Source organism: Xenopus tropicalis, chromosome 1, assembly GCF_000004195.4.
Source record: "Xenopus tropicalis strain Nigerian chromosome 1, UCB_Xtro_10.0, whole genome shotgun sequence".
Lineage (NCBI taxonomy): Eukaryota > Metazoa > Chordata > Amphibia > Anura > Pipidae > Xenopus > Xenopus tropicalis.
Window position 1 is genome coordinate 9,660,492 of NC_030677.2, and position 25,926 is coordinate 9,686,417.

The following is a 25,926-nucleotide window of genomic DNA, read 5'->3' on the forward strand; positions in this document are numbered from 1 at the left end:
AATTTACTCATCACCAATTTAACACAAAATAGCAACGGCGACACGGAAATCTCCAAGTTAAGATGGGCACAGACTGATGGATCTTTGTCAAATGTGGGGATTTTTGCCAAATTTTCTCTGTGGCCCAAATCCAATTATTTGTCCCCTGGTTCAACAACTGGAACATGTGGGGTTTATAAACATCCCAATGTGTTCCTCTCCTGATGGAATTTTCCAGCCTTTCCAGTTGGTGTTTCACAGTGCCATGTTAGTAGCCTCTGAATCACTTCCAAAGCCCACACTCTCCTTCCATCCAGTATCCACTTGAAATACTTAGCAACAATCAAACTTCTTAAATCCTTAAGGGAATATCAAAATTTATGAGTTTTTATCTTGTCAGCCCCTATTCGGATTTGCCAAAAATAGATAAAGGCGCTGAGGCATAAGATTGGGTTCCAGCCTCCCCTTCCCAACACTGCTGAGATCTCAGTGCCGCCAGGGAAGCAATTACCCAGCGCTGAGCGCTACAATATGAAACCATATGCAGAGGGACTCTGAGAGAATTCCCCCTCCCTGCCTATTGGAGAATACTGTGATGGCAAAAGAATTACCGCTTAGATGACAAGGAATCATTCTTTTGTAGGCACGGCCTGAAGGCCAGATATTGTCCCTCCCACTATCCCCCATATCTACAGCTTCCTTCCCTTATGGCATATCATTCTTTTTTGTTTCAATACATTTTCATTCATTTTCCAAAAGTGTTCAGTTTCCTATCCCCCCAATAAGGTTCTTCATTATCCCTCAGTTTTGAGTATAAAGCCAAGCAAAACAGTTCTAGATACATCGTAGTTTTTACAACTGTTGTCATGAAATACTAGATCTTATTATTTACGTGTATAACAAAACAAACTCCCAAACCTTATTATTCAGAAGAAAACATAAAACAAATGAAAGAACAAAAAGGAAATTTTTTAAAAGAAATGGGGAAAAAACGTCCCTTTGCCTTGGCTTATCATTTTATTGAGTTTTCAGACTCCATAGGCTCGATAGGGGATATATGTGATTATCAGCGCCTTGCACTGGCCAGTAATACTGAATATAGTAGGCAATAGTGTTGGCTTCCCTCCTCATATTTGTGATGCTAAACAGGAATATTACTTTTCACACTTTCTAGACAAAACAACAAATCCAGCTAAGGGAATATCCTGTTCCACCAGAAGGCATCCCAATCCAACCCATCATGTGATTCACTAATGATCATAAATCTTCTTCAGGTGACAGAGTCCATGCAATATGGATATTAATTCATCTGATTTGCATCTTACTATAAAACCCAAATTCGACACCAACCTCCTTCTTTTAATCTAACATCTCCCAGTTAAGAATAATGGAGCCAAACCCTACTAAGTTCTATCATCTGCACCAGTTTGACACAAGAGATTTCACTAACAATTTCTTTTCTCCCCAAGCAGATAGTTTGTTCCTAGAACAAGCTGTGAAATACCCGCTGAGAACTCTGTATACGGAATTTGCTTCAGGTACGTTTGACAATCTTTATTAAATATAATTGAGTATTTAGTTCTTTCCTAAATACAAAATCGAGATTTCAAGAGATAAAAAGAGATTTCAGGAGAGCATTATGACAAGATACAGTATAGTTTATAGCATAACTGTTCCTTCAGTAAGGGCAATTTGTACAGGAACTAATAAAGGTACAGTCCTGCCATAGATGGAGGGTAATGAAGATGTAGGAGAGAGTAACTGCTAGATATCCATATATATTTATATGTTCTCTAATGTAAAGCCTTCTATTGGTAGCCACCCCAACTCCACCGAGTACTGTTAAAGGGGCAGTATACCCCATTTTATAACAATAGTTTCATGAAAAAGGCTTGTGCTGAACATACTTTTTGTCTATTTTTTTAATTTTCTATTTTGTGTTTAAATATTTTATACCAAAGAAATCCAATCTTGACAAATATGAAAGGATTTGGTAGCAAAAAAGGTTATTTACAGTCCCCTTGACCAGTGCTCCATGGATCACACAATTATAGTTTGTCAGCATCTCTTCCTCCCCCCCAGGCATCAGAATACTGAGTCCCCCACTTCATCCATATGAGTTCTAGATAAATCCATTTAACCCAAAAGTTACCAATTTTGCCCCACATATATCTCAACTGAAATTGGACGGTTTATTCAAAGGAAAGAAAAAAAGTCATATTTTGCTTTTGGGTCCCAATGAGCAAAGCCAAACAAATCAGTAGGTCACTGAGAAGCCTCTGTATAAATAAACCGCTTCCTTCCTCGTTACATCTGTTATCATTAGATACAGAGCAGCTCATCCTACAGAGGATTCACGGGAGGCTGTTGGTTTGTTTCGGTTTTCTCATTGGGCCCAGGAAGTAGAATGTAAATTTAGTTTCATTTCCCTAATTTTGCTGCAAAGTAATCACAGCAAACCCCTTTGTTTGTTTAGGTTATATCAAAGGTGAAAGCTTGATTGACGTCAGTATTGGACCCCTCATTTTTCCCCTCTTCCCAGTTTTTGAGCCCTTCAGAGAAATCATAGTCTTAAAATTTAACGATGACTGCATCAAAGAACTGGACAAATGGAGAACATCTGATCCGGGTGCCTGTGACTGGTCTCATGCAGTCGAGTTCATGGCGGAACTGGAAGGAAACAGGTACAGATGCAGCCAGCAAGTTTCACATTTTGTCTCACTACGTCCAGACACCATTATTTGAGTGTTAAATCCTGCCTCTAGATGGTGCTAGAGAGCAAAGATAAGCAAAATATAATATAAAATGTCATAGACCAAGTGCCACCTGGTGGTGATTTTTGGTATATTTTTATTCCCGGTGTTAACTGGAAGAGACATAACGTGGTAAAGGATCTTGGCTGCATCTGTAAATTAACTTATCTGTTGTGATGGTTACCCGGCTAGAACTAGGGGCAGTCAGTTCCAGCAAAGTTGTAGACACAGTGGAAGCAAAAAGTAAGTAAGTAAGGGTAAAGGCTTCAGTAACAGCAGAGGGTATGTGGGTGCAAGCAGACAGGAGGCCAACCACCATAAGAAAAAAAATTAAAATAATGTTTATTCTGTATTTTAGTTCTGTTTGGACACATAAAGAAGAACAGCTAAAAAGAAGAATAAAACACCTACTGAAATGTGATGTTTTAGCAGAAAACCTGGTTGATGAAAGGACGGTTCCAAAGGCAGACTGTCTCCTCACAGCATGGATCCTGGAGACCATTAGCCAAGATGAAACTTCCTACTGGAACAATTTCAAGAAAGTGTCAGCTTTGCTAAAATTAGGAGGTCACCTGGTCTTAATTGGAGATATCCAGGGATCCTTTTTCATTGTCGGGGGCCACAAGTATCACATCTTACCCATTGGGGAAGAGTTCTTAAGGAAGACTCTAGAGGGTGAAGGTTACTCTATTGTATTCTATAGTGCAGTGGGGAGGAACGCTGAGAAGCAAACAACTAATTATGAGAAGATTGTGTGTATCATAGCCCGCAAAGTAAGGGAAAGATAGAGGGAAATCCTGGGTTACATAGAAACTGAACCCAGAAACCCAGAAACCAGCCTTTAAAGGTGCCCAGGTGGGTTCCATATTCTTTTATTTAGAAATTAAAAAAATGTATAAATAAAAAAACCTTCAATAAAATGCAATTTTCACCAAAACATCTTTCATGTTGGCGCTTACTGTATAAAGACTGATAGAGAAATAGTGATACCTGGATATGGGGCCTGAGTCACAAGCCTATGGAACTAAAGGTGCCCATAAGATGGTAGAGTTGGCATGAAGAGATTGGGCAAATCTGGAGATAATGAAATTTTACAAGCAGCAAAGCAATGTTTTATACATAGTGGTACCGGCGCTACATAATTCCTACACTCAGTCCCTATGGAGCGATCCCCGGCCCTACAGGGATTATGGGGTTCCATTTAGTGGTGGGAACTGACTGGCAGTTGCATCTCTGGGAGGCGGAAAGCCTACATTCAATAGGAGGAGATGCATGGCATTCCATGGGTAAGTGTGTTGTGCAAATGGAACAACATGGAAAAAACTCCCATTGACTTCAAATGGATACTTTAAAAAATAAATAAGATGCCTCACTGTATTTCTGGGTGGTGTGGGTGTAGAGGCGCGCAGGCATTCCTTCCCCTTTAATTCAGCTGACAGTCTTACACTGTATATACACTTCTACTTTAGAATAAACAAACATTAATTAAATATTGTGTTTAAATATTTATTCCAATGGAAGAGAAAAAGGTGCTACTCCGTTTAAATAAATATAAAGTCACTTTAAAATCTCATTAAATTGAGAGCCACAATAAATGAATTCTGAAAGGATCAGCTGATCTTCTCAAACTTTGAGTTCATTTGAGTCCTTTTTGAGATTGTGAATTATAGTTTCACTGCACCCTTAGTAGCAGCTTCTCCAGGAGAAATATTAATTGTATTTGGGTGCAAGTCAAGTCCCCTTTCCCTTCCTCTGTTTAAATTCTGTGATTCTGTTCAGTATGAACAGATGTTTCTAAAGGAGGAAGGTTTTTGTTCAGCTCTGTATCACTGTGTGAGTGGGTAGCTCCTATACTGATAGCAGTAATAATCTGCTGCATCTTCTGCTTCCATTCTGCTGATTGTAAGGGTGAAATCAGTTCCAGAACCGCTGCCGCTGATCCGCTCTGGGGTCCCTGTGTGTCGGGTACTTGCCCCATAGATCAGCAGCTTTGGTGCCTGCCCTGATTTCTGTTGGTACCAGGCTATGTACCTATAAATGTCGCTACTGGCTTTACATGTGAAGGTGACAGTTTCTCCCGGTGACACAGAGACATAATCTGGGGACTGAGTCAGCACAATCTGCCCATAGGAACCTGAGGACACAAACAGATATGAAATCTATTATCAATACATATTTATATAAAATGCCCCTTATTATTATGTGTATAGTGAATGTGCTCACCGGGAAGCCAGAGCATGAGTAGAGGCAGCCAGCAGCTGTGGGACACCATAGTGATCACTGCACACAGGGCTGATACAGATCCCTGAGCCCCTGCCTGCACTCACTCACATTTATATCCCCCCCCCCCACAAGCACAGAGGGACATGTACACTGTATGCAAATCATATGGAGTTATTAAGTAACAATGTGCGGAGCCCCCACCCTCCCTTCCCACGTCTGCAGCTCACTGACAGCAGGGGGGGGGGCTCATCTGAGTAAGTGCAGAACTGCAGGGCCCCCCTTAGAGGCTTTTCACATTTGAATTAATTTTTAGTATGATGTGGAGAGCACTCGAGAAAATTTGCAGTTGGTCTTCATTTTTTATTATTTGCAGTTTTTGCATTTTTTAAATGGTTGTTCATCAGCTCTCCAGTTTGAAATTTCATTAGCTATCTGGTTGCTATGGCTGAATTTACCATAGCAACCAGAAAGTGGTTTGAAAGAAAGACAGGAATATGAATAGAGGAGGGACTAAATAGAAAGATAAGTAATACAAAGTAACAATAACAGAGCAATAGTTTTTTTGGCTGCCGGGGTCAGTGACCCCCATTTGATAGCTGGAAAGAGGCAGAAGAAGGCGGCAAATAAATAAGTGTAAAAGATAAAAAATATAGACCAAGTGAAAAGTTGCTTAGAACTGACCATTCTATATCATGTTTAAAGTTAACCCAAAGGTGAACCGTCCCTTTAAGGCAAACGCATTGAGCCCTTATTTAATAGAAAGCCCAGAGTTAGTTCTGCTGGGGTCCCGGCAAAAGGTCCCTATTGTGATGGGTTCACAGTTGTGTCTGTTTTGTTACAGAAGTGCCCTACGGTGTAACGTCCTACTCTGTACGGGGCACAAATAAGCGCTGATACTGTAATAAAGCCCATGTAACGCCCCGGGTTCCGCAGCTTTCCCCTGGGAGTGGGTCAGGCCTGTGCCCCCAGTGTAGCGGATGGGGGGCTCCCTCTGGGTCCTCTCCTCAGAAAATAACCAATGGGAGCCCAGTGTATGAGCTCCTCCTACTGATAAAGGGAGATGAATGTAGAAGCTTTTTGTGTGTGTTCCTATAAACGGGGTCCCATTGTGTGAGAGTTGGGAAACTTCGGGGTACATGGGGGTCAGGTAAGTGCATATTCCCACTTTATCCGCACTTTCTCCCGGGGCCCCACAGACATATGGGCTCCTTTACTGATCTACAGTGGCACAGTCAGGCCCCCAGTCTGCCCCCAATAAGGGGTAATTATATCTTAGTTGGGATCAAGTACAGGTACTGTTTTATTATTACAGAGAAAAGGGAATCATTTAACCATTAAATAAACCCAATAGGGCTGTTCTGCCCCAATAAGGGGTAATTATATCTTAGTTGGGATCAAGTACAGGTACTGTTTTATTATTACAGAGAAAAGGGAATCATTTAACCATTAAATAAACCCAATAGGGCTGTTCTGCCCCCAATAAGGGGTAATTATATCTTAGTTGGGATCAAGTACAGGTACTGTTTTATTATTACAGAGAAAAGGGAATCATTTAACCATTAAATAAACCCAATAGGGCTGTTCTGCCCCAATAAGGGGTAATTATATCTTAGTTGGGATCAAGTACAGGTACTGTTTTATTATTACAGAGAAAAGGGAATCATTTAACCATGAAATAAACCCAATAGGGCTGTTCTGCCCCAATAAGGGGTAATTATATCTTAGTTGGGATCAAGTACAGGTACTGTTTTATTATTACAGAGAAAAGGGAATCATTTAACCATGAAATAAACCCAATAGGGCTGTTCTGCCCCAATAATGGGTAATTATATCTTAGTTGGGATCAAGTACAGGTACTGTTTTATTATTACAGAGAAAAGGGAATCATTTAACCATTAAATAAACCCAATAGGGCTGTTCTGCCCCAATAAGGGGTAATTATATCTTAGTTGGGATCAAGTACAGGTACTGTTTTATTATTACAGAGAAAAGGGAATCATTTAACCATTAAATAAACCCAATAGGGCTGTTCTGCCCCCAATAAGGGGTAATTATATCTTAGTTGGGATCAAGTACAGGTACTGTTTTATTATTACAGAGAAAAGGGAATCATTTAACCATTAAATAAACCCAATAGGGCTGTTCTGCCCCCAATAAGGGGTAATTATATCTTAGTTGGGATCAAGTACAGGTACTGTTTTATTATTACAGAGAAAAAGAAATCAGTTTTAAAATTCTAAATTATTTGATTAAAATGGAGTCTATGGGAGACGGGCTTTCTGTAATTCGGAGCTTTCTGGATAATGGGTTTCCGGATAAGGGATCCCATACCTGTAATAAGAATTCATGTGTAACTCCCCTTGTCTGTAGTGATATCAGTTAGATACTGTAGAAGCCTTATAACAAAGGGAAATGAACATTCATTAAAAAGAAGTAAATGGTTATTTGTCAGTGTAATTCTAATGGGACCCAGTGTGTGTTTGTTCCGGTCAGTACTGTTGGTTCCGAATCTTGAAACTATGTTACAGAAGCCGGCTACCTGGTGTCAAGAGTCAGAGCTGAGAAAATAAACCCCAAGCCCGATACTGCTTCCAGTAACCGTTACTTACAGAAATGATTATAAAAGCACTGAGCACCTGATTGAAAGTTGCATAGAATTTATTTTCTTTCCATATGCAGTTTTTAGGTAAATTTCCCCTTTAATGTTATTCTAAAGTAGTGAGTGATTCCAGCTTACTGGCAGTTGGTTCTGGTCACAAAATAACCCGAAGTCCAATAGAAAAATGTTTTTATTTGTTGAAACCCATTTTTGGATTAAACACCAGAGGGCCGATTCACTAAAGTGCGTTAAAACGAGCGCTATTTATAGCATATGTTTTTATCACGTCTTATTTTTCGCGACTTAACGCACGATTTACTAAAAGGATACTTGCGTTAATTTAGACGCGATGCTGTTTGTATTATTTAAGTTGCGAAGACTATTTTCGTGCGGTATTTGATGCCCTAATTAACGTGCACGTGGTACTGCGCGCTAATTAACGCACGTGCACTATTTGTCACGTGCACACTATTTTACGCACGCGGTAGCACATAACTAGCGCCATTTTGCGCATTTGCACTGGGAGAGCACAGAAGGTGGTGGTGCAAAATTGTAGGAGAAAGGAAAAGCAATGGAGAGCAGTGTATGTATGTATGTATGTATATCTTTATTTATAAAGTGCTACTTATGTACACAGCGCTGTACTGTAGAATACATTAATACAAACAGGGGGTTAATAAGATAATAATAGATAAATACAAAGTATAACAATAAATACAAAATAAATACAGTTGCAATAAGTTAAGAGTCGAAGACACAAGAGGAAGGAGGTCCCTGCCCTGTAGAGCTTACAATCTAATTATATTATAGAGCTTACAATCTATATATATGTTGGGAGCCAACAGAGGGAAAAAGGTGGCAAAAAAGAGGGAGCACCTTGCAAGTGTTCCAGCTGCCTTATCAGCCAGCTCCGGCAGTGACACAGAGAGGCCTGTCTCCCTCGGTAGCCCTGATGTGTCGGATGGGGAGGGCACAGACAGGGATTATGGGCCAGAGGAAGCCAGTGGAGAGGAGAGTGAGGAGCTTCCCCCCCTCATCAGCAAAAAGGAAGAGACAACAGGAGAGCAGGCTTCGAAACTTAAAGTTTTCAGAGTTTGAAAATGAGGCGCTGGTGGAGGGGCTCGTGCCGGTATTTCACCGCATTATTGGCAAATATGCTGGCAAGACGCTGAAGGCAGTGGAAACCAAGGCCTGGCGGGACATAGCAGACCATGTTAACAGCGCTGGGGTCTGTCTGCGCAGTGTCCAACACTGCAAGAAGCGCTACCAGGACATTAAGAGGGTCCTGAAGAAAAAGCTGGCAGAGGCCTCCAGATATATGTAGCCCACTTCTGTGACAGTGCTGCTACCTGCCGATACTTTTGGTGCTACAGGAGCCCTGAGCCCCCGCTTACTATGGGGGAACAGGTGCTCTTTACTGAATGGCGTGCCTCCACCCAGGGTAGGTATAGGTGGAACTATAACTCCCCTCCCTGGGAAACTTGTAATGTCCTCCTTGGACAGGGACTCCCTGCTAGGGATGTAGCGAACATCGGCAAAAATGTTTGCGGACCCGTTCGCGGACTTTCGGCAAAACTCGCGAATATTCGCGAACTTTGCGAACCCCATAGACTTCAATGGGAAGGCGAACTTTAAAACCTAGAAAAGCCATTTCTGGCCAGAAAACTGATTTTAAAGTTGTTTAAAGGGTGCCACGACCTGGACAGTGACATGCAGGAGGGGGATCAAGCAAAAATTTCTCTGAAAAATACTTTGTAAAAAAACCGCCAAAAAATAACGCCAAAAAAAAACCGCCAAAAAAACCGCCAAAAAATAACAAAAGAACAAAAAAAAAACCGCCAAAAAATAACGGCAAAAAAAAAAACGCCAAAAAAACGCGGCGAACCCAAAATGGCGAACATCGGCAAAAGTTCGCGAATTTGCGAACACCCGATGTTCGCGCGAATTAGTTCGCCGGCGAACAGTTTGCTACATCTCTACTCCCTGCAACTCCCGGCACCTTGCCCCTTCCCTTGGGGTAGCTGCTTACTGAGCGGTTGAGGATGCTCTGTGTATGAAGAAACCAGGACACTGGATTGATGTTGAACCAGTAGAACTTTGTTTATTAGTTGCAGACAGACAGGCAGGTTATGCAGGAGCACTCTTGCATCAGGTTACACACACATTTCCTCTGGAGAACCTCTCTCCCTGGGGCTACTCGCGGTACTCCCCGCCAGGTAACCCTCCTTGGGAGTTCCCCCCGTACTCACGCCAGGAGACCCTCTCTAGGGCTCTCCCCGGTACTCCCGCCAGGCGGACATCCCCCTGAGACCTCACCCCGGTACTCACGCCCAAGCACCCCCGGATTAGGAATCTCCTGATCTTAACTCTGTATCCCCTGACTCCAGCTATGAGTGCTGGGGGCTCTTAATCCCTCTATCTCCTGTAGGGGCGATGTCTGCCCACTAATTAGCTTGTCTCCCACTCCTAGAATGGGCTAACACTGCTTGGTCTGCTATCTACCACAGACCCGTTATAAGCTTCTGTCCAGAGGGAGGTCCTGGGCTGGAAAACCTGCTGAACCAGGGAGCTATCCCCTTTTATATCTTTATACACCACCCAGTGGCTATAACCTGAACTGCAGGGAAACTCCCTTTTAACTGGGATCACCTTAGGTGCCCATATAACAGGGCCGCCCTCTAGTGCCTGTCATAAGGGAACCAATCATAAGGGGCCCAATCTTGGAGATCCCCACATACAGGTAAATATCTTACATTCATCTTTCTATTTAACACTAACTCATCTGCTTTTCTACTCAACTGGCTTTTCCTTTTGGCTTACAGTCCTTCCATTTTGGCTTCTTTCCTACTTACTTTACTTGTATGTAATGTATGTATGGCACGCCTATTATTATGTGCGCAACTTATGGCCTCAAAGCTGTGTAGTACAACATCAAATTAGGCCAGTAAATAGGGGGGGCATTTAATAAATATTTCCCAAAATAATTAATGCCCTGTACTCTCCTTTATCAAGGAGGATTATTGTGGAAGCAGTGTTTAATACAGAGTATAAGGGAGAGCCCTGGGAGTTAGTGAGGCCAGTTAGCAGCAACTTGCAGCAGTTTAGTAGTGTTAGTGTCAGAGCCTTAGTATTGTTACCCTTGAAAGTAAAGGCAATTGATTGGGGCAACAATGAGTAACAAAAAGTGACTGTGTTGTTATGGCTTGCTTATTGGAGCCAACACATTAAAACCATTCCTATATTTTATTTAGATCTGGAACTGGAGGTGGCCCTGCTAGGAAAGTCTTTTTTACAAAATATGAGGAGCTGCTCCTCCCTTTTCTGCACACAGAGAGCGTGAGCGGTGTCGCCGGCACCTTTGATTCGGACAGGAATGTCGGCCAAGGTAGGTGTAATGACATTAATACAAGTATATTTACTCTTGCAGAGAAGCTTAATATTAATGGAATACAATGTTTTCTCCAACAGATTCATCCTTACCAACACCCGGCACGAGCAGACGCAGACAAACGTCATCTGCTCCCATTCCAGGTATTTTTGTTATCAAATTTTGTTGGACCTGTGTTTTGTGTTAGGCTTGTGCAGTGGCATAATAATACACAAAAACTCAGATTTGGAAAGCTCAGGTTCTCATGAAAAAAACATTATATAGTTTGCCTACCTAAACTTAACCCTTCCCCCAGTAAATGCCACTAAAATGAGAGAGCACTGAATGTTTACAAAACTTCTGGCACTGAGGGGAACCGAAATGTGAAATTCTGCTGGCACTTAAAGGGTTAAGAGTCAGACCAACAGAACAGTAATGGATAAACATATATTGCTTTCAGTTACAAATCACTTCCAAAACATTTTAGTGCATAATAGAAATAAAAAGCAGTTTTGCAGTTTATATACTCTTTAACTGTTATCATTTAATCCCTTAGATCCAAGCCTTTTCTGTCTCTAAATCCAATAGCCCTTCTATCTAAGCAATATATCCGGCATATTCTCTCTTTATTTTCTGTTTTGTTAAGTATTTGATGTCCCTCCCTTTTTCATTTTCTTCTTCTGCCATCTAGTGGGCAAGTTATATATTGATCCCTGATGATTACAATAACCAGAGGAAATATAAATAGGATGGGGGCCTTTATTTCTGACCACTAAAATATAACCTTTTTACTTCTTCAGTACTTGTGGCACATTTTACAGCCATATTCTCATTAATCTTTTCTTTACATCAGGAAATGGGACCAAGGGAAATAACTGAACACACACAGCTCTCCCTATACTATTGTACAATTACTAAGCATCCCCTTTGTTTGATCAGCACTAGTACTGGGACATATGTTGGTATCTAGTACCCGTTACCTCTCCTCTGTAGGCAGCTTTTCTATTCTGTTTTTAATCTTCTTTGAATTAGATAAAGGGGAACGTTGTTTGAGAAAGTTTTAATAATTATATTTTGTCCCCATCTGCAAAAAGGGATCTAAGTGCTGAACTTGTTAATCCTACTGAAGGTATTGCAGTAATAGTGGGGGGTTAGTAGGTACCAGGGACAGACATATAACAACCTGATTATTTATAATGAGAATCCAGGGAGACTTTCTGGTGTCGGTATTGTAATATTAGACATGGGCTGCTGATTGGTTTCCATCATACACATATGAACCAGAACTAGAATGTTTTTGCAATGTTTAGTTCAAGCAATAATATAAAACATACATATTTCACACTTAAAGTGATTACAATTACTGCATATTAAGCACAAGGCCTGCTCACTAAACTAATGCTGAAACAGAGGTTGTACTGCCCCTTAAATGCACAAATCTCTTCTTCATGCAGCCTCTTCTGTATTATTGTTTATCCTTTACCTGCTCCAATCTTCTTTTGTTATGGATTTTCTGGAAAAGCACTTGCAATATATGGCTTATATACACTGTAGCTGGGTACCAACTGAATCCACTGCCGGCACCAATGTGCCCAACAGCCAATCTGCATTCACGTTGTTCCGCTCTGTATCACTGTGTGCGTGGGATCCAGTTATGCCTTCGGCAGTAATAATCTGCTGCATCTTCTGCTTCTATGTTGTCGATTGTAAGGGTGAAATCAGTTCCAGAACCGCTGCCGCTGATCCGCTCTGGGGTCCCTGTGTGTCGCTTGTTTGCCCAATAGATCAGCAGCTTTGGTGCCTGCCCTGATTTCTGTTGGTACCAGGCTACATTGTTGTTTCCATCGCTGCCAGTAACACTTCTACTGGTTCTACATGTGATGGTGACAGTTTCTCCTGGTGACACAGAGACATAATCTGGGGACTGAGTCAGCACAATCTGCCCATAGGAACCTGAGGGAAAGAAAAGAAAATATTATAAATGTTCATCATTACTTAGCAGTTTATGTGTAGAAGATACACAGGATACACGGGGGTTACTCTCACCGTGGCTAAAGAGCAGGGGGCCCCCCAGCAGCAGCCCCAGCAGTAGATAAGTGGGATAAGGCATGTGTGTATGTAGCACTGTGTGACAGATACAGATCATTAATATGGCACAGGGACACTGGCACTTTTATAGCAGCTGCAGTTTAGCCACACACTGTCTCTATGCAAAACCCCAACCCACTCCCCTCTCACAGCACCGACAGTTTTACATGTAAAATAAAGGATCTTATTTCTATTTGGGAGTCTGTTCTGCAGAGATGATTGATCATTATACACATGAAGCAATGAAGCGTCTCAGTAAATACACAATATTTGCTCAGAAGAGTAAATACAGAGGCGGCAGAGCGAGGGCTGATGGGCAATAAGATTACAGAAGCCGGATTCCTGCAAATTGGGGTTTTTTTTCCCCGGGAAAAGAACGTTTTCCTTTGCTCATGTTTAGTACCGAGATAATGACATTATTTGCTTCTATTTTCTTTTATGATTTTGGAGCCATTTCACTTTTTTGGTTCAGCAGATCTTTAGTTTGGAATTTATATTGCTCCTCTGTTCCTTTGATGGCAGTTGGTTTGTGCAATTATTGGACAGGCAGAAAGGCGACAGTTAGAAATGTGGGGCTCGGGGCATTGCAGGAAGGCCTAGGCACTAATTGGGGGCAGCCATATACAGTGTTATTGTGGGGCGTCCAGGTTACAGCTCTTAAGCTATTGGCACAACTTCCAGAATCTCCTTTAAACAACAGCCGAAGGGGTGGGGCTTGAATTTGTTTGATATACAGTTATGGGATCTATTATCTGGAATGTTTGGGACCTGGGGGTTTCCGGGTAAGGGGTTTCCCATAATGTGGCTCCCCATATCCTTTTTGGACATTAAATAAACCCAATAGGATTGTTTTGCCCCCAATAAGGATTGATGTATCTTATTGTGCTCATTAGGCTACAATTTTGCTTGTTACTTGTTTATAGAGACCCTTTATAGGGACCTACAGGATCATTGAAACTGGAAACCGCACTAAATGAGAAAAGTAAACAATTGGTTTTTGTTCAACAATTCAAAAAAGTCGTGTTTACGGAGCGACAACTCAAAAAATTCAAGTTTTCTGCGACATTTTCTCACACTGACTTTTTCTAACAGAATTTTTAATTCAATGGGATAAAAAAGAAGAAATGGGAAATGATAGAGTTTTAGTAAATGTGCCCCTTAGTGCCCCAAGTAGCTTTACTTTATAGAATAAGTATGTCATAGGGTGTAATAGATTATATTATATAGGTGTAATTCTGTTGGTAATTAGGCTCACAAATTCCCATTCCGTATGGCCGGCTGGAGTTGCTCATTGAGTTCCCGCGCTACTCTATGAGTTCTGAGCTTACAGTAATATTCAACCCAGTTAATATGGCGGAACCTGCCCGAGTACCAGGGGATCTCCCAGTTGGCTTTATGCCTATTGGGCACCAACCAAGGCCAGTTCCCATCTGCCCCATCTAATTCCCACCACAGACCTACAGGGCATCTATTGTATTTATCACTGTCTCTCTGTGTCTAATTAACTCTAATAAACTCTAGTTTAGCTCTGGAACCTCCCACATGAACCAATGACGTGTCTCTTAGTTCTGTGGGACTACTGTACCTTTAACTGTGGCACCCGGGGCCCCAGAGCTGATTAGACTTCACCCAACAATAGAGACCCAGTTGTCTCTCCTCTGTGGCACCTCAGCTGCTCGTCCCTCACTCCTAGTGGTGGAATGTTTATTATATGACATTTCTGAGCTACAGTAAAGGGTCCCTGCAGGAAAGACCCCCATCTGTGCCTTTCAAGGTTACAAGAAGCCCCCCAGCCCTAAGCTGCTCAGTCACAGAAAGAGGTGCCAAAGGCAGAGCTGCCGGTACTAATAAAGCTGTGTGGGTAAGTAGTGTGTATGTATAAGTGTAACTAGGCTGAAGCCACATGGAGCCCTGGTTAGAGAATGTGAGTGGGAAGCTGTGGGGCTTTATAAGTTCCCGGCCGGCAATAACTCTACTGGTGTCTTTTGTTTTGGGCTCTTCCCCTTCTGTAGGTTTTTGTTCAGCTCTGTATCACTGTGTGAGGCTCCCTGAAACCCTGCTGGCAGTAATAATCTGCTGCATCTTCTGCTTGGAACCTGGTGATCTTCAGAGTATAATCAGTTCCAGAGCCGCTGCCGCTGAACCAGTCTGGGGTCCCTGTGTGTCGGTAGGTGGCCCAATAGGTCAGCGGCTTTGGTGCCTGCCCGGATTTCTGTTGGTACCATTGTAACCTGTAGTAGGGGCCTGCCAATAGGTTGGTAGTAGCTTTACATGTGAGGGTGACAGTTTCTCCCGGTGACACAGAGACATAATCTGGGGACTGAGTCAGCACAATCTGCCCATAGGAACCTGAGGGAAAGAAATTACAATTTTCAATAAGAATAAGTATATACTGATTTGGTAAATAATAGGAAGGAACAATCTCTGACCATGGCTAAAGAGCAGGGGGCCCCCCAGCAGCAGCCCCAGCAGTAGATAAGTGGGATAAGGCATGTGTGTATGTAGCACTGTGTGACAGATACAGATCATTAATATGGCACAGGGACACTGGCACTTTTATAGCAGCTGCAGTTTAGCCACACACTGTCTCTATGCAAAACCCAAGGTACAAGGGCTGTTCCCCATATATCACCCCCCTGCGGGGGAGTCGGTGCCAGGGAGGGGCTACAGGGCTGAGTGCATCTGTTTGTAGCATCTGTGGAAGGGGGGGGGATGTTCAGGAGCTCCCCAGAATCAGATTTGCTTTGTCCATGTATTATTTAATAGAAAAAACTAAAAACGCTGAAAAAAGTCTAAAAAACATTGAAATAAAACTTGGGAAATGTAGGGCCGTGCCCCCATAAGCAGGCTGCCCCCCCATACCAACCATTATGTGCCCCTGTCACTGGCCTCTGTGTGTGTCCCACAGTCAGTCCCATAGATGAACATATAGAGGGGGGTCAGGCACAAAGGGGGGATTTGGCCGCTGCTCTTTCTACCCAATGGCATCAGTGGTCAAAATTCCCCCCTCTCATTAGCGTTAGCTCGTTAGTGATTTACCTTTGCCGATAGCTTGTCTGTGCCCCATTCCCCCTGTGTTACATACCTACAGGCAGTCAGGCATTGGGGGGGAGGGGATTCCCAGATATGGCCTATGGGCAAGGGCTCATTTACTGACACCCCAAATACATGCACAAGTGAGCACCCAGATGCACCCACACGGGGGGCAGTCCGCTGGGAGGGGGTGATGCTGGGGGGGGGGAAAGGGCCCCTGAACTAGGGGTAGGTGAAAAAAGGTACCGGTCTGGCGCCCCCCACCATTTCTCCCCAGGCAGGGGTACCTTCTGCCCCCCCCTAGTTCCAGCCCTGATCCCAATTTTCAGTTCAGCTGTGTCCGATACGCTTCAAAATGCAGTTGTGTGAGTTTTAGCACAATGAATGGAAGTCTTTCTAGTGGTTGCAATTCTGCTCAAATTGCACTTTGTACATTGCACTTGTGTAAGTAAATGACCCTTTATGTGTGTATTTATTCTGGGGGGCACAGAGTTTGATCCCCTTAAGTACAGCTGAAATAATCTCTTACAGGGGAAGGAAAGGTAGAAACTCAGTAGCTTTATCAGAAAGGTCTGTGTAAATACAGCCATAAGCACTCACAGAAACGCTGCACTGAGTCCTCTATCAAAAGAAACACAGGATTTCTTGTCTAAACATGTTCTTCTGTGTCAGACTTCCTGCTCTCAGAAAAATTCTTCAGGGCATGGGCACGAGTCTGCTCAGTTTGCTCCTCTCCCCCCCTCCCTTCTCCTGCCCCCTCCCAACTCAACTCACTCCCCCTCCCAACTGTGCTGTGTAATCTGAGCTACCAGCAGCCAGAGCTGCAGCACATAAGCTACTGAGACCGAGCTAAAATGGCAGCTGCTATCTTAACCAAACACAGGGATTGTGTAGGGCTGTTACTCAGGCAGGTAAAGCTTTCTGCAGAATAAATATAGCGTTCTAGCTTGTACTATTGTGGCTGATCTATTGGCAGTAAAATGTCAAAATGCCATTCCTTTTCCTTTAAACTAATACTTTGAAATGCCCTCATATAGAAATAAAGAAAATCCCATTTTTAATATAACACAGGCATTGTGTGGAAATATAAGTGTAAAGTAAAAAATGAGTTTTCACATCTTTATCTCAGGTTTATGTCGACTGTAACTGTACAACCTGCAGTCTCTGTGACGTTATTATTGGTCTGTGCCGAGCCCCCCCCTACTGAGAATATCCTGCCCCGCTCTGTAGCTTTATAGCGTATCCTGCAAATAACTCCCTGGCACAGTAACAGGGGGGGGGGTTTGTTCAGCTCTGTATCACTGTGTGAGTGGGTCGCTCTGATAATACTGGCAGTAATAATCTGCTGCATCTTCTGCTTCCATTCTGCTGATTGTAAGGGTGAAATCCAACCAAAACCCACTGCCGCTGATCCGCTCTGGGGTCCCTGTGTGTCGGGTACTTGCAGAATGGATCAGCAGCTTTGGTGCCTGCCCTGATTTCTGTTGGTACCAGGCTATGCTGTTACTAATAATGCTACTGGCTTTACATGTGAAGGTGACAGTTTCTCCCGGTGACACAGAGACATAATCTGGGGACTGAGTCAGCACAATCTGCCCATAGGAACCTGAGGATAATAAATACACAGTAAGTCTATATAGCTGTAAAGCAGTGGGCAAATGTGTGTATGTGAGTGCTGCTATAAGTACCTGTAAGAGAGAGAGAGAAGAGAGCGCAGAGGCCAAGCAGTAAGTATCTCCCCATACTGACAGTAGGAGCAGTGCAGGGGCAGATCCCTGAGACTGAGTCACATAGGAAATAGAACATTTATAGCCCCTTATATCTACAGGCAACTCACCCACAGTTTGTGTATGCAAAGTCACATAAGGAATGAAAGTGTCTGGGTTACACAGGGGCAATTTACTGCAAAGCTGCACTTACTTACAGGCACCTACTGTGAGGCCACTGGGACCAACACCAAAGGGGGTTGGGGAGCAACATGTTGCCCCTGAGCCGCTGGTTGGGGATCCCTGTTCTGGCTACTAAATGATTCTGGTGAATTCAATTGGGAGAAACAACATCACATTTGGAAATAATATTAGTTTGTAGGTTGATATTAGTGGAGTAGTCAGCAATCTACTGTTATGCATAAAGTATATACATAATATTGTATGTAGGATGTTCATAATAACAAAGCAAAAGGCCAATAATAGTCCAGTTTAGGGGCACCCAGGGGATTCACAGCTGTTTATGGTTTAGTTCTTGAGAAGTACAATGACCCAGACGGGTACTCACCGTAGCGTATTTACAGGTTAGGGACACAGGGCCCTTACACAGGGATTTAGGGGAGTGCTTCTCAGTCTGTGGGGCTGTTCCCCCCTTGGGCCCAGACTCCCGGCCAATCATTTGTTAGGGGGAATGTTTATTTACTGTTATAGAAATAACAAAACCATGTGACCATTATTTAAACATGTCTGTAACAGTGGGGGCTTAGAAAGGGGCACGGGGATTTTAGGCCCCTTAATCCCACCTGCCAGATGGTTGGGGGTACAAATCAGTCTCAGTATTGAGATTTCCCATCAATTCTAAAGATAGGTGTAACGTACCGCCCAACATTTGTAAATGTAAAGAGGCACGAAAAGAAATGGAACACGTAGTGTGGCAAAATTTTTCTGACCACGGCAATTTTTGTAACCACACCCCCTATATACCACTCCCATTTTATACATTTTAACTTTAAGCTACAAGTCTCAGTTCCCCCAAGAGACCAGTTTAGCTGATTAGTTACAATTGTATCTAAGTGCAGGTATAGCTTGTTGAGTTTCTGGACTCTCTGCCAAAAGCTACTTGTTTAATTAAGTTTTTGAAACATTGTATCTTTTATAGCGTTCAGTGCAACCCTGGCTTTTGGTCGGGTAGAGCACAAAGGCCTTTAGATTGGCTCTGATAATAAGTGTAGGATTTTCCATGTATAGTAAATCTTTTATACAGGAAATCTGTTTCAGGTTGGCATTAAACAGAGTCTTAAAGGGGACCTGTCACCTTAAAAAATAATTCCAAATCTTTTTCTATTATGTTAGTTGGGCAAAATAAACTTTACTTACACTATATAAAACATTTAATTTTTTTTCCCTTCAGTCTTGGAATTTACAGTCACAGCCAGCAGGGCGGCGCGATTTTATGATCACTGTTATTAAGGCAAAGCTTTGTATCCCCCCGAAATCTTATGCATTTGCCATCGGGGGGATATCTATGAAGTGCTGAAGGGAAAGTTAAAGTAACTGTCATTAAAAGCTGAGCTGACAATCATATATATGCTGAAGGCATAGGGGCGGGGCAGGCAGTATATGATTGACAGCTCAGAATTTTAAATACATTTATAACATGTATTCGCCTTTATATACATATAAAAGGAAGAAATGTATTATATTCCTATTTCGTCTGTGGAGAAACAGATAATATGGTCTTTGGTGACACCTTGTGGCCAGTTTTGAGTATAACAGAAGATTCAGACCATTTAAGGCACAACAAAATGCTATTGGAAAGAGGGACAGCTTCAGAGCCTCATTATAGCACAGATACAAGTCTATGGACTCACATAGTGTCTGCTGTATGGGATCCGGACCACTAGAGGTAGAAACCTTAAGCACTTTGTTACTGCCCATGCTACTCTCCATAGTGGTGCATTTCTATTCTTCTTACTCTGCATTAAACCTGCCAAATCCATTTGCTCTGCATCTGTATTGTGAGTATTACTGCATATCCCTGTGGATCAATTGTCTTGGACAATAAAACCAGTTCTGTTTATGTTTGCTGCAAGAACCTTCTGGCATCCTTTCTTTACTTTACTTCTACATTTAAACAGTTAAAAAGAGGTTTATATCGTGTACATGATGATCCCATAGGAACAATGTTGGGGAATATTTGAATACCTATTTCTAAATCCCTCTCTAGGAATGTAAATAGTATCCCAGTTCAGTTTAATTTATCTCAGATTAATGAATCCCCATGGAAACAGTGGGATGAGTAACGGGAGAAAGATAATGGACATGATCAGGGTGAACTGTGACACATTGAGCACAAACTGTCAGATAGGGCAGGAGCATCCTGGGGGGGAAATTGGCTCAGTTCCATCTTCGTTACATACAGTACCTCTACAGGAACTGCTGTTTGTCTCTTTATGCTGCAGTATTTTCATTTACTTTTGTGTTTATCTATTGTGTATATAGTCCAGGGGTACTTCTACCATAGGCCCATGAGGGTCCCAATGTTACCGGGGAGCCAAAAAGCCACTCCTGGTAACTTTAAGAGGAGAATTTCTGTTTTTTTAAATCAGAAATGTGTCTCTGCTAGTGGAGAGAGGATATTTCTTAATAAGTGAGTGAATGAGAGAATGAGTGAATTTATTACTATCTTCATTGGAGAAAGGATTATATTATTAATGTTTATTTGCGTTGCACAATGACAGAGGAACCAGTAGCGGCTCCATCCTCTCCATTCACTGCATTTATATCCCCGCACCCAATCCTAAGTCCAACTGCCCAGCAATACTACATGGCAAGGGTAACAACTCATTTGGGATCTCCACCTCCCATTCATTTAATATTACAGACTACTAACCTAGTACTACATAAGTAGATGAGACTGTTCCAAGGGGAAACAAAACCAACTGAAGAAACAGAAAACAAAGAGAACAATAAAAGGCTTTAAAGCAGAGGTTTACTGGTTTACTTATTGGGAATATGTTGGGCAGACATTTTGGGAACCCTGGTGTCGGAAGTGGTTACTTGTACTGCTTACCAGTTTAGCAGTATAAAACTATTAAGACCCCCCACGCACTCCCTACACCTGGTGCTGTGTTTGATGTGAATCCCTATAACTCAGGACTAATTAGTCTGTGCTTCTGTGTATTCATTCCTACTCCCCAATTGCATATTTTAGAGGGAATTGTTCTGTATAAACTTTGTATTCAAAAAAAGATGAGAATTTTACTGGGTCTTCAACCTACTGGGGTTTCTTTTGCTTCTTCAGTGATTCTCTTGCATTGCCTTTGGGCACTGACTACCCTTATTTAATATATTGGGCACATCTCCAAATTTAAGGGGGTGATGGATTGGCATCAGTGGTTGGCAATGAAGCTTTCACCTTTCATTTCTTATAGAAAAGAACCCAATAAATAAAGCCCATTAAATACAGCACTCTGTATATCAGCCTGGCACATTCAGCCATAGAATCAGCCCTGTAGGAGGGATTCCCTTCCCCTTGGGTGTAACAGCATCTTTATAGCCCAAAGGCTATAGCAAGTCAATATGGTGCAGCCGGGGCACCCTCAGGGGCATCAGTCAGTGGGTGGGGACACTTGCTTGTTTACCTCCATAAATACTGTGATGAAGTTGTTATGATCTTCTTATTAATGTGACCCGTGACTCCTGCTTAGTTCTGGCATGTGACACATGATTTGACACAAATACATCTTTGTTTTACCCACACAGGACCATAAGGCTTTGCAGTTTCAATGTACAGCTGTGATACCCCTGTGCCCCCCCTACTGAGAATATCCTGCCCCGCTCTGTAGCTTTATAGCGTATCATGCAAATAACTCCCTGGCACAGTAACAGGGGGGTTTTTGTTCAGCTCTGTATCACTGTGTGAGAGGGTACTGAGCATACTGCTGGCAGTAATAAACTGCTGCATCTTCTGCTTCCATTCTGCTAATTGTAAGGCTGTAATCTGTGTAACCTGATCCAGTCCCACTGCCGCTGATCCGCTCTGGGGTCCCTGTGTGTCGGGTGAATGCATTATAGATCAGCAGCTTTGGTGCCTGCCCTGATTTCTGTTGGTACCAGGCTAATGCATTGCCAACACTGCTACTGGCTTTACATGTGAAGGTGACAGTTTCTCCCGGTGACACAGAGACATAATCTGGGGACTGAGTCAGCACAATCTGCCCATAGGAACCTGAGGATAATAAATACACAGTAAGTCTATATAGCTGTAAAGCAGTGGGCAAATGTGTGTATGTGAGTGCTGCTATAAGTACCTGTAAGAGAGAGAGAGAAGAGAGCGCAGAGGCCAAGCAGTAAGTATCTCCCCATACTGACAGTAGGAGCAGTGCAGGGGCAGATCCCTGAGACTGAGTCACATAGGAAATAGAACATTTATAGCCCCTTATATCTACAGGCAACTCACCCACAGTTTGTGTATGCAAAGTCACATAAGGAATGAAAGTGTCTGGGTTACACAAGGGATATTACAGCAGGTTCCATGAATGGCTGCTAAACCGTACATACAAGATGACTTGGGCTCTTGGATTTGGCCCTTTGCCACAACATAATATTCACATTTCATTAATTTCAGTTTGTATGTTCTCTCCATTCCCCTCGGATACAGAATCATTAACTTGTAGTACAGTAGAACCCACTGTAAATTCTGGGTAGATATAAAATCTGGGAATAAAGATGCTGCTTGTGGGACTGTTTGTGGGTAAAATCCAAGGATGTAAAATCGGGTTCTACTGTAGGTATCAGATTGCATTATGGAACCCAACCAATTGAATTCCATGCAGGTAAAACTGGCCAAGTCCCTTTTCCGCTGGCGTCGCTGCAACCCCAAAGTCAATATGATAAACTATAAAGCTATAAAAAAAAAATTCAGATGGAAAATAAGTGGATAAACACTTTTAGTTGGTTCACAAAAAGTTTCTGGAGACCGAAACTGAACGGCATATTCTAGATGGGGCCTTATATCCAGGTTCCTAAAAGTATTATGGGTAATGAACAATCATGGCACATATACTGTATAATGAACCAATAGCAGCTGCTGGGTGAGAGACTCACGGTCGGTCAGTGTCATAGTTCTATTACATATTGTCATTAAATTAACTCTGATTCATAACAAGAATCAGGTCTGTTAGGGGGGAGATGTGATTCTCTTGGGAGATTATTTTTTCCAGTATCTAAATTTCTACCTTTATTAGGGGTTAAATTGTAGTTCACTAAAATACATTGCAATTTTGCTTCTTTGCAGAGTGTATTTGGCTTTATAAACAGGGAAGGGCTCCGGGGGGGTACGAGGTGCTATAAACCAATAAAGTTTCTTGTTCTATTTTATGTACATTTTGATACTGAACATATTATCCCTGAGGGGCTTTTATATAATCCCAGGATATTCACATGTGAAACAGGATACCGAGTGTACAACAAGCAGTTTATACCCGGCCGGGGCATGTAATGGTACCAGCAATGAATTTTCCATGACACCGCGCTAGAATTGTGCCGTATGGTCTGTCTTGCTGGGAAAAAACACCACAAACAGTTGTACGAGAAAAAAAAGATTATTATTATTAGATGTCAATGGAATCAGAGATGATTTAGACAATTTGTGGCCTGAGTAACTGGAAGAAAGGAAATCTAGACAGTATGATACTGATGGGAATGTCACTGCCATCTTTGAAAGAAACATGGGAGCCATTTTTTCCTACAAAGAGCAGTTGTACCATAGTGGGGAGCAGTTTCTGTAACAATATAGGGCAATGTATAAGCTATTTCTTCCCATTGATTCCAATTGTAGTCATTACATTCTCTGTGGTTTTCTGAACTTTTATGTGGAATGAAATGTCGCACTTTACAAAATAGCGACACGGAAATCTCCAAGTTAAGATGGGCACAGACTGATGGACTGGGGCCCAAATCCAATTATTTGCCCCCTGGTTCAACAACTGGAACATGTGGGGTTTATAAACATTGCAATGTGTTCCTCTCCTGATGGAATTTTCCAGCCTTTCCAGTTGGTGTTTCACAGTGCCATGTTAGTAGCCTCTGAGTCACTTCCAAAGCCCACACTCTCCTTCCATCCAGTATCCACTTGAAATTCTTAGCAACAATCAAACTTCTTAAATCCTTAAGGAAATATCATAATTTATGAGTTTTTGCCTTGTCAGCCCCTCTTTGGATTTGCCAAAAATAGATAAAGGCGCTGAGGCATAAAACTGGGTTCCAGCCTCCCCTTCCCAACACTGCTGAGATCTCAGTGCCGCCAGGGAAGCAATTACCCAGCGCTGAGCGCTACAATATGAAACCATATGCAGAGGGACTCTGAGAGAATTCCCCCTCCCTGCCTATTGGAGAATACTGTGATGGCAAAAGAATTACCGCTTAGATGACAAGGAATCATTCTTTTGTAGGCACGGCCTGAAGGCCAGATATTGTCCCTCCCACTATCCCCCATATCTACAGCTTCCTTCCCTTATGGCATATCATTCTTTTTTGTTTCAATACATTTTTATTCATTTTCCAAAAGTGTTCAGTTTCCTCTCCCCCCAATAAGGTTCTTCATTATCCCTCAATTTTGAGTATAAAGCCAAGCAAAACAGTTCTAGATACATCGTAGTTTTTACAACTGTTGTCATGAAATACTAGATCTTATTATTTACGTGTATAACAAAACAAACTCCCAAACCTTATTATTCAGAAGAAAACATAAAACAAAAGAAAGAAGAAAAAGGAAGAAAATTAAAAACGAACTGGAAAAACTGTCCCATGGCCTTGGCTTATCATTTTACTGAGTTTTCAGACTCAATAGGCTCGATAGGGGATATATGTGATTATCAGCGCCTTGCACTGGCCAGTAATACTGAATATAGTAGGCAATAGTGTTGGCTTCCCTCCTCATATTTGTGATGCTAAACAGGAATATTACTTTTCACACTTTCTAGACAAAACAACAAATCCAGCTAAGGGAATATCCTGTTCCACCAGAAGGCATCCCAATCCAACCCATCATGTGATTCACTAATGATCATAAATCTTCTTCAGGTGACAGAGTCCATGCAATATGGATATTAATTCATCTGATTTGCATCTTACTATAAAACCCAAATTCGACACCAACATCCTTCTTTTAATCTAACATCTCCCAGTTAAGAATAATGGAGCCAAACCCTACTAAGTTCTATCATCTGCACCAGTTTGACACAAGAGATTTCACTAACAATTTCTTTTCTCCCCAAGCAGATAGTTTGTTCCTAGAACAAGCTGTGAAATACCCGCTGAGAGCTCTGTATACGGAATTTGCTTCAGGTACGTTTGACAATCTTTATTAAATATAATTGAGTATTTAGTTCTTTCCTAAATTAAAAATAGAGATTTCAAGAGATAAAAAGAGATTTCAGGAGAGCATTATGACAAGATACAGTATAGTTTATAGCATAACTGTTCCTTCAGTAAGGGCAATTTGTACAGGAACTAATAAAGGTACAGTCCTGCCATAGATGGAGGGTAATGAAGATGTAGGAGAGAGTAACTGCTAGATATCCCTATATATTTATATGTTCTCTAATGTAAAGCCTTCTATTGGTAGCCACCCCAACTCCACCAAGTACTGTCAAAGGGGCAGTATACCCCATTTTATAACAATAGTTTCATGAAAAGGGCTTGTGCTGAACATACCTTTTGTCTATTTTTTAAATTTTCTATTTTGTGTTTAAATATTTTATACCAAAGAAATACAGTCTTGACAAATATAAAAGCGTTTGGTAGCAAAAAAGGTTATTTACAGTCCCCTTGACCAGTGCTCCATGGATCACACAATTATAGTTTGTCAGCATCTCTTCCTCCCCCCCAGGCATCAGAATTCTGGGCCCCCCACTTCATCTATATGAGTTCTAGATAAATCCATTTAACCCAAAAGTTACCAATTTTGCCCCACATATATCTCAATTGAAGGGGGGCGGTTTATTCAAAGGAAAGAAAAAAGTCATATTTTGCTTTTGGGTCCCAATGAGCAAAGCCAAACAAATCAGTAGGTCACTGAGAAGCCTCTGTATAAATAAACCGCTTCCTTCCTCGTTACATCTGTTATCATTAGATACAGAGCAGCTCATCCTACAGAGGATTCACGGGGGGCTG

At 42.0% G+C, this 25,926-nt stretch overlaps 1 protein-coding gene and 1 gene segment (V, D, J or C); one reads left to right on the forward strand and one right to left on the reverse strand.

Annotated features, from left to right (window-relative positions):
* The first annotated feature begins 419 nt into the window (after positions 1-419).
* LOC108645664 (nicotinamide N-methyltransferase) lies at positions 420-3,955 on the forward strand. Its single transcript, XM_018090893.2, has 3 exons — positions 420-1,517; positions 2,456-2,663; positions 3,091-3,955. The coding sequence occupies exons 1-3, from the start codon at positions 1,367-1,369 to the stop codon at positions 3,518-3,520; spliced, it is 789 nt and encodes a 262-aa protein (XP_017946382.2). The 5' UTR covers positions 420-1,366; the 3' UTR covers positions 3,521-3,955.
* Positions 3,956-4,477: 522 nt separating this feature from the next.
* LOC105945703 lies at positions 4,478-5,049 on the reverse strand. The segment is given in 2 exon segments: positions 4,478-4,866; positions 4,956-5,049. Coding segments are annotated over 2 exon segments (357 nt in total).
* Between the last annotated feature and the right edge of the window lie 20,877 nt (positions 5,050-25,926).

What these genes read in the sequence shown, in the direction of transcription:
- LOC108645664 (XM_018090893.2), top strand. Translation starts at nt 1,367, where the DNA reads ATGGAGCCAAACCCTACTAAGTTCTATCATCTGCACCAGTTTGACACA. An exon ending in GTATACGGAATTTGCTTCAG is followed by an intron (nt 1,518 to 2,455) that starts GTACGTTTGACA and finishes TTGTTTGTTTAG; the next exon opens with GTTATATCAAAGGTGAAAGC. An exon ending in GCGGAACTGGAAGGAAACAG is followed by an intron (nt 2,664 to 3,090) that starts GTACAGATGCAG and finishes TCTGTATTTTAG; the next exon opens with TTCTGTTTGGACACATAAAG.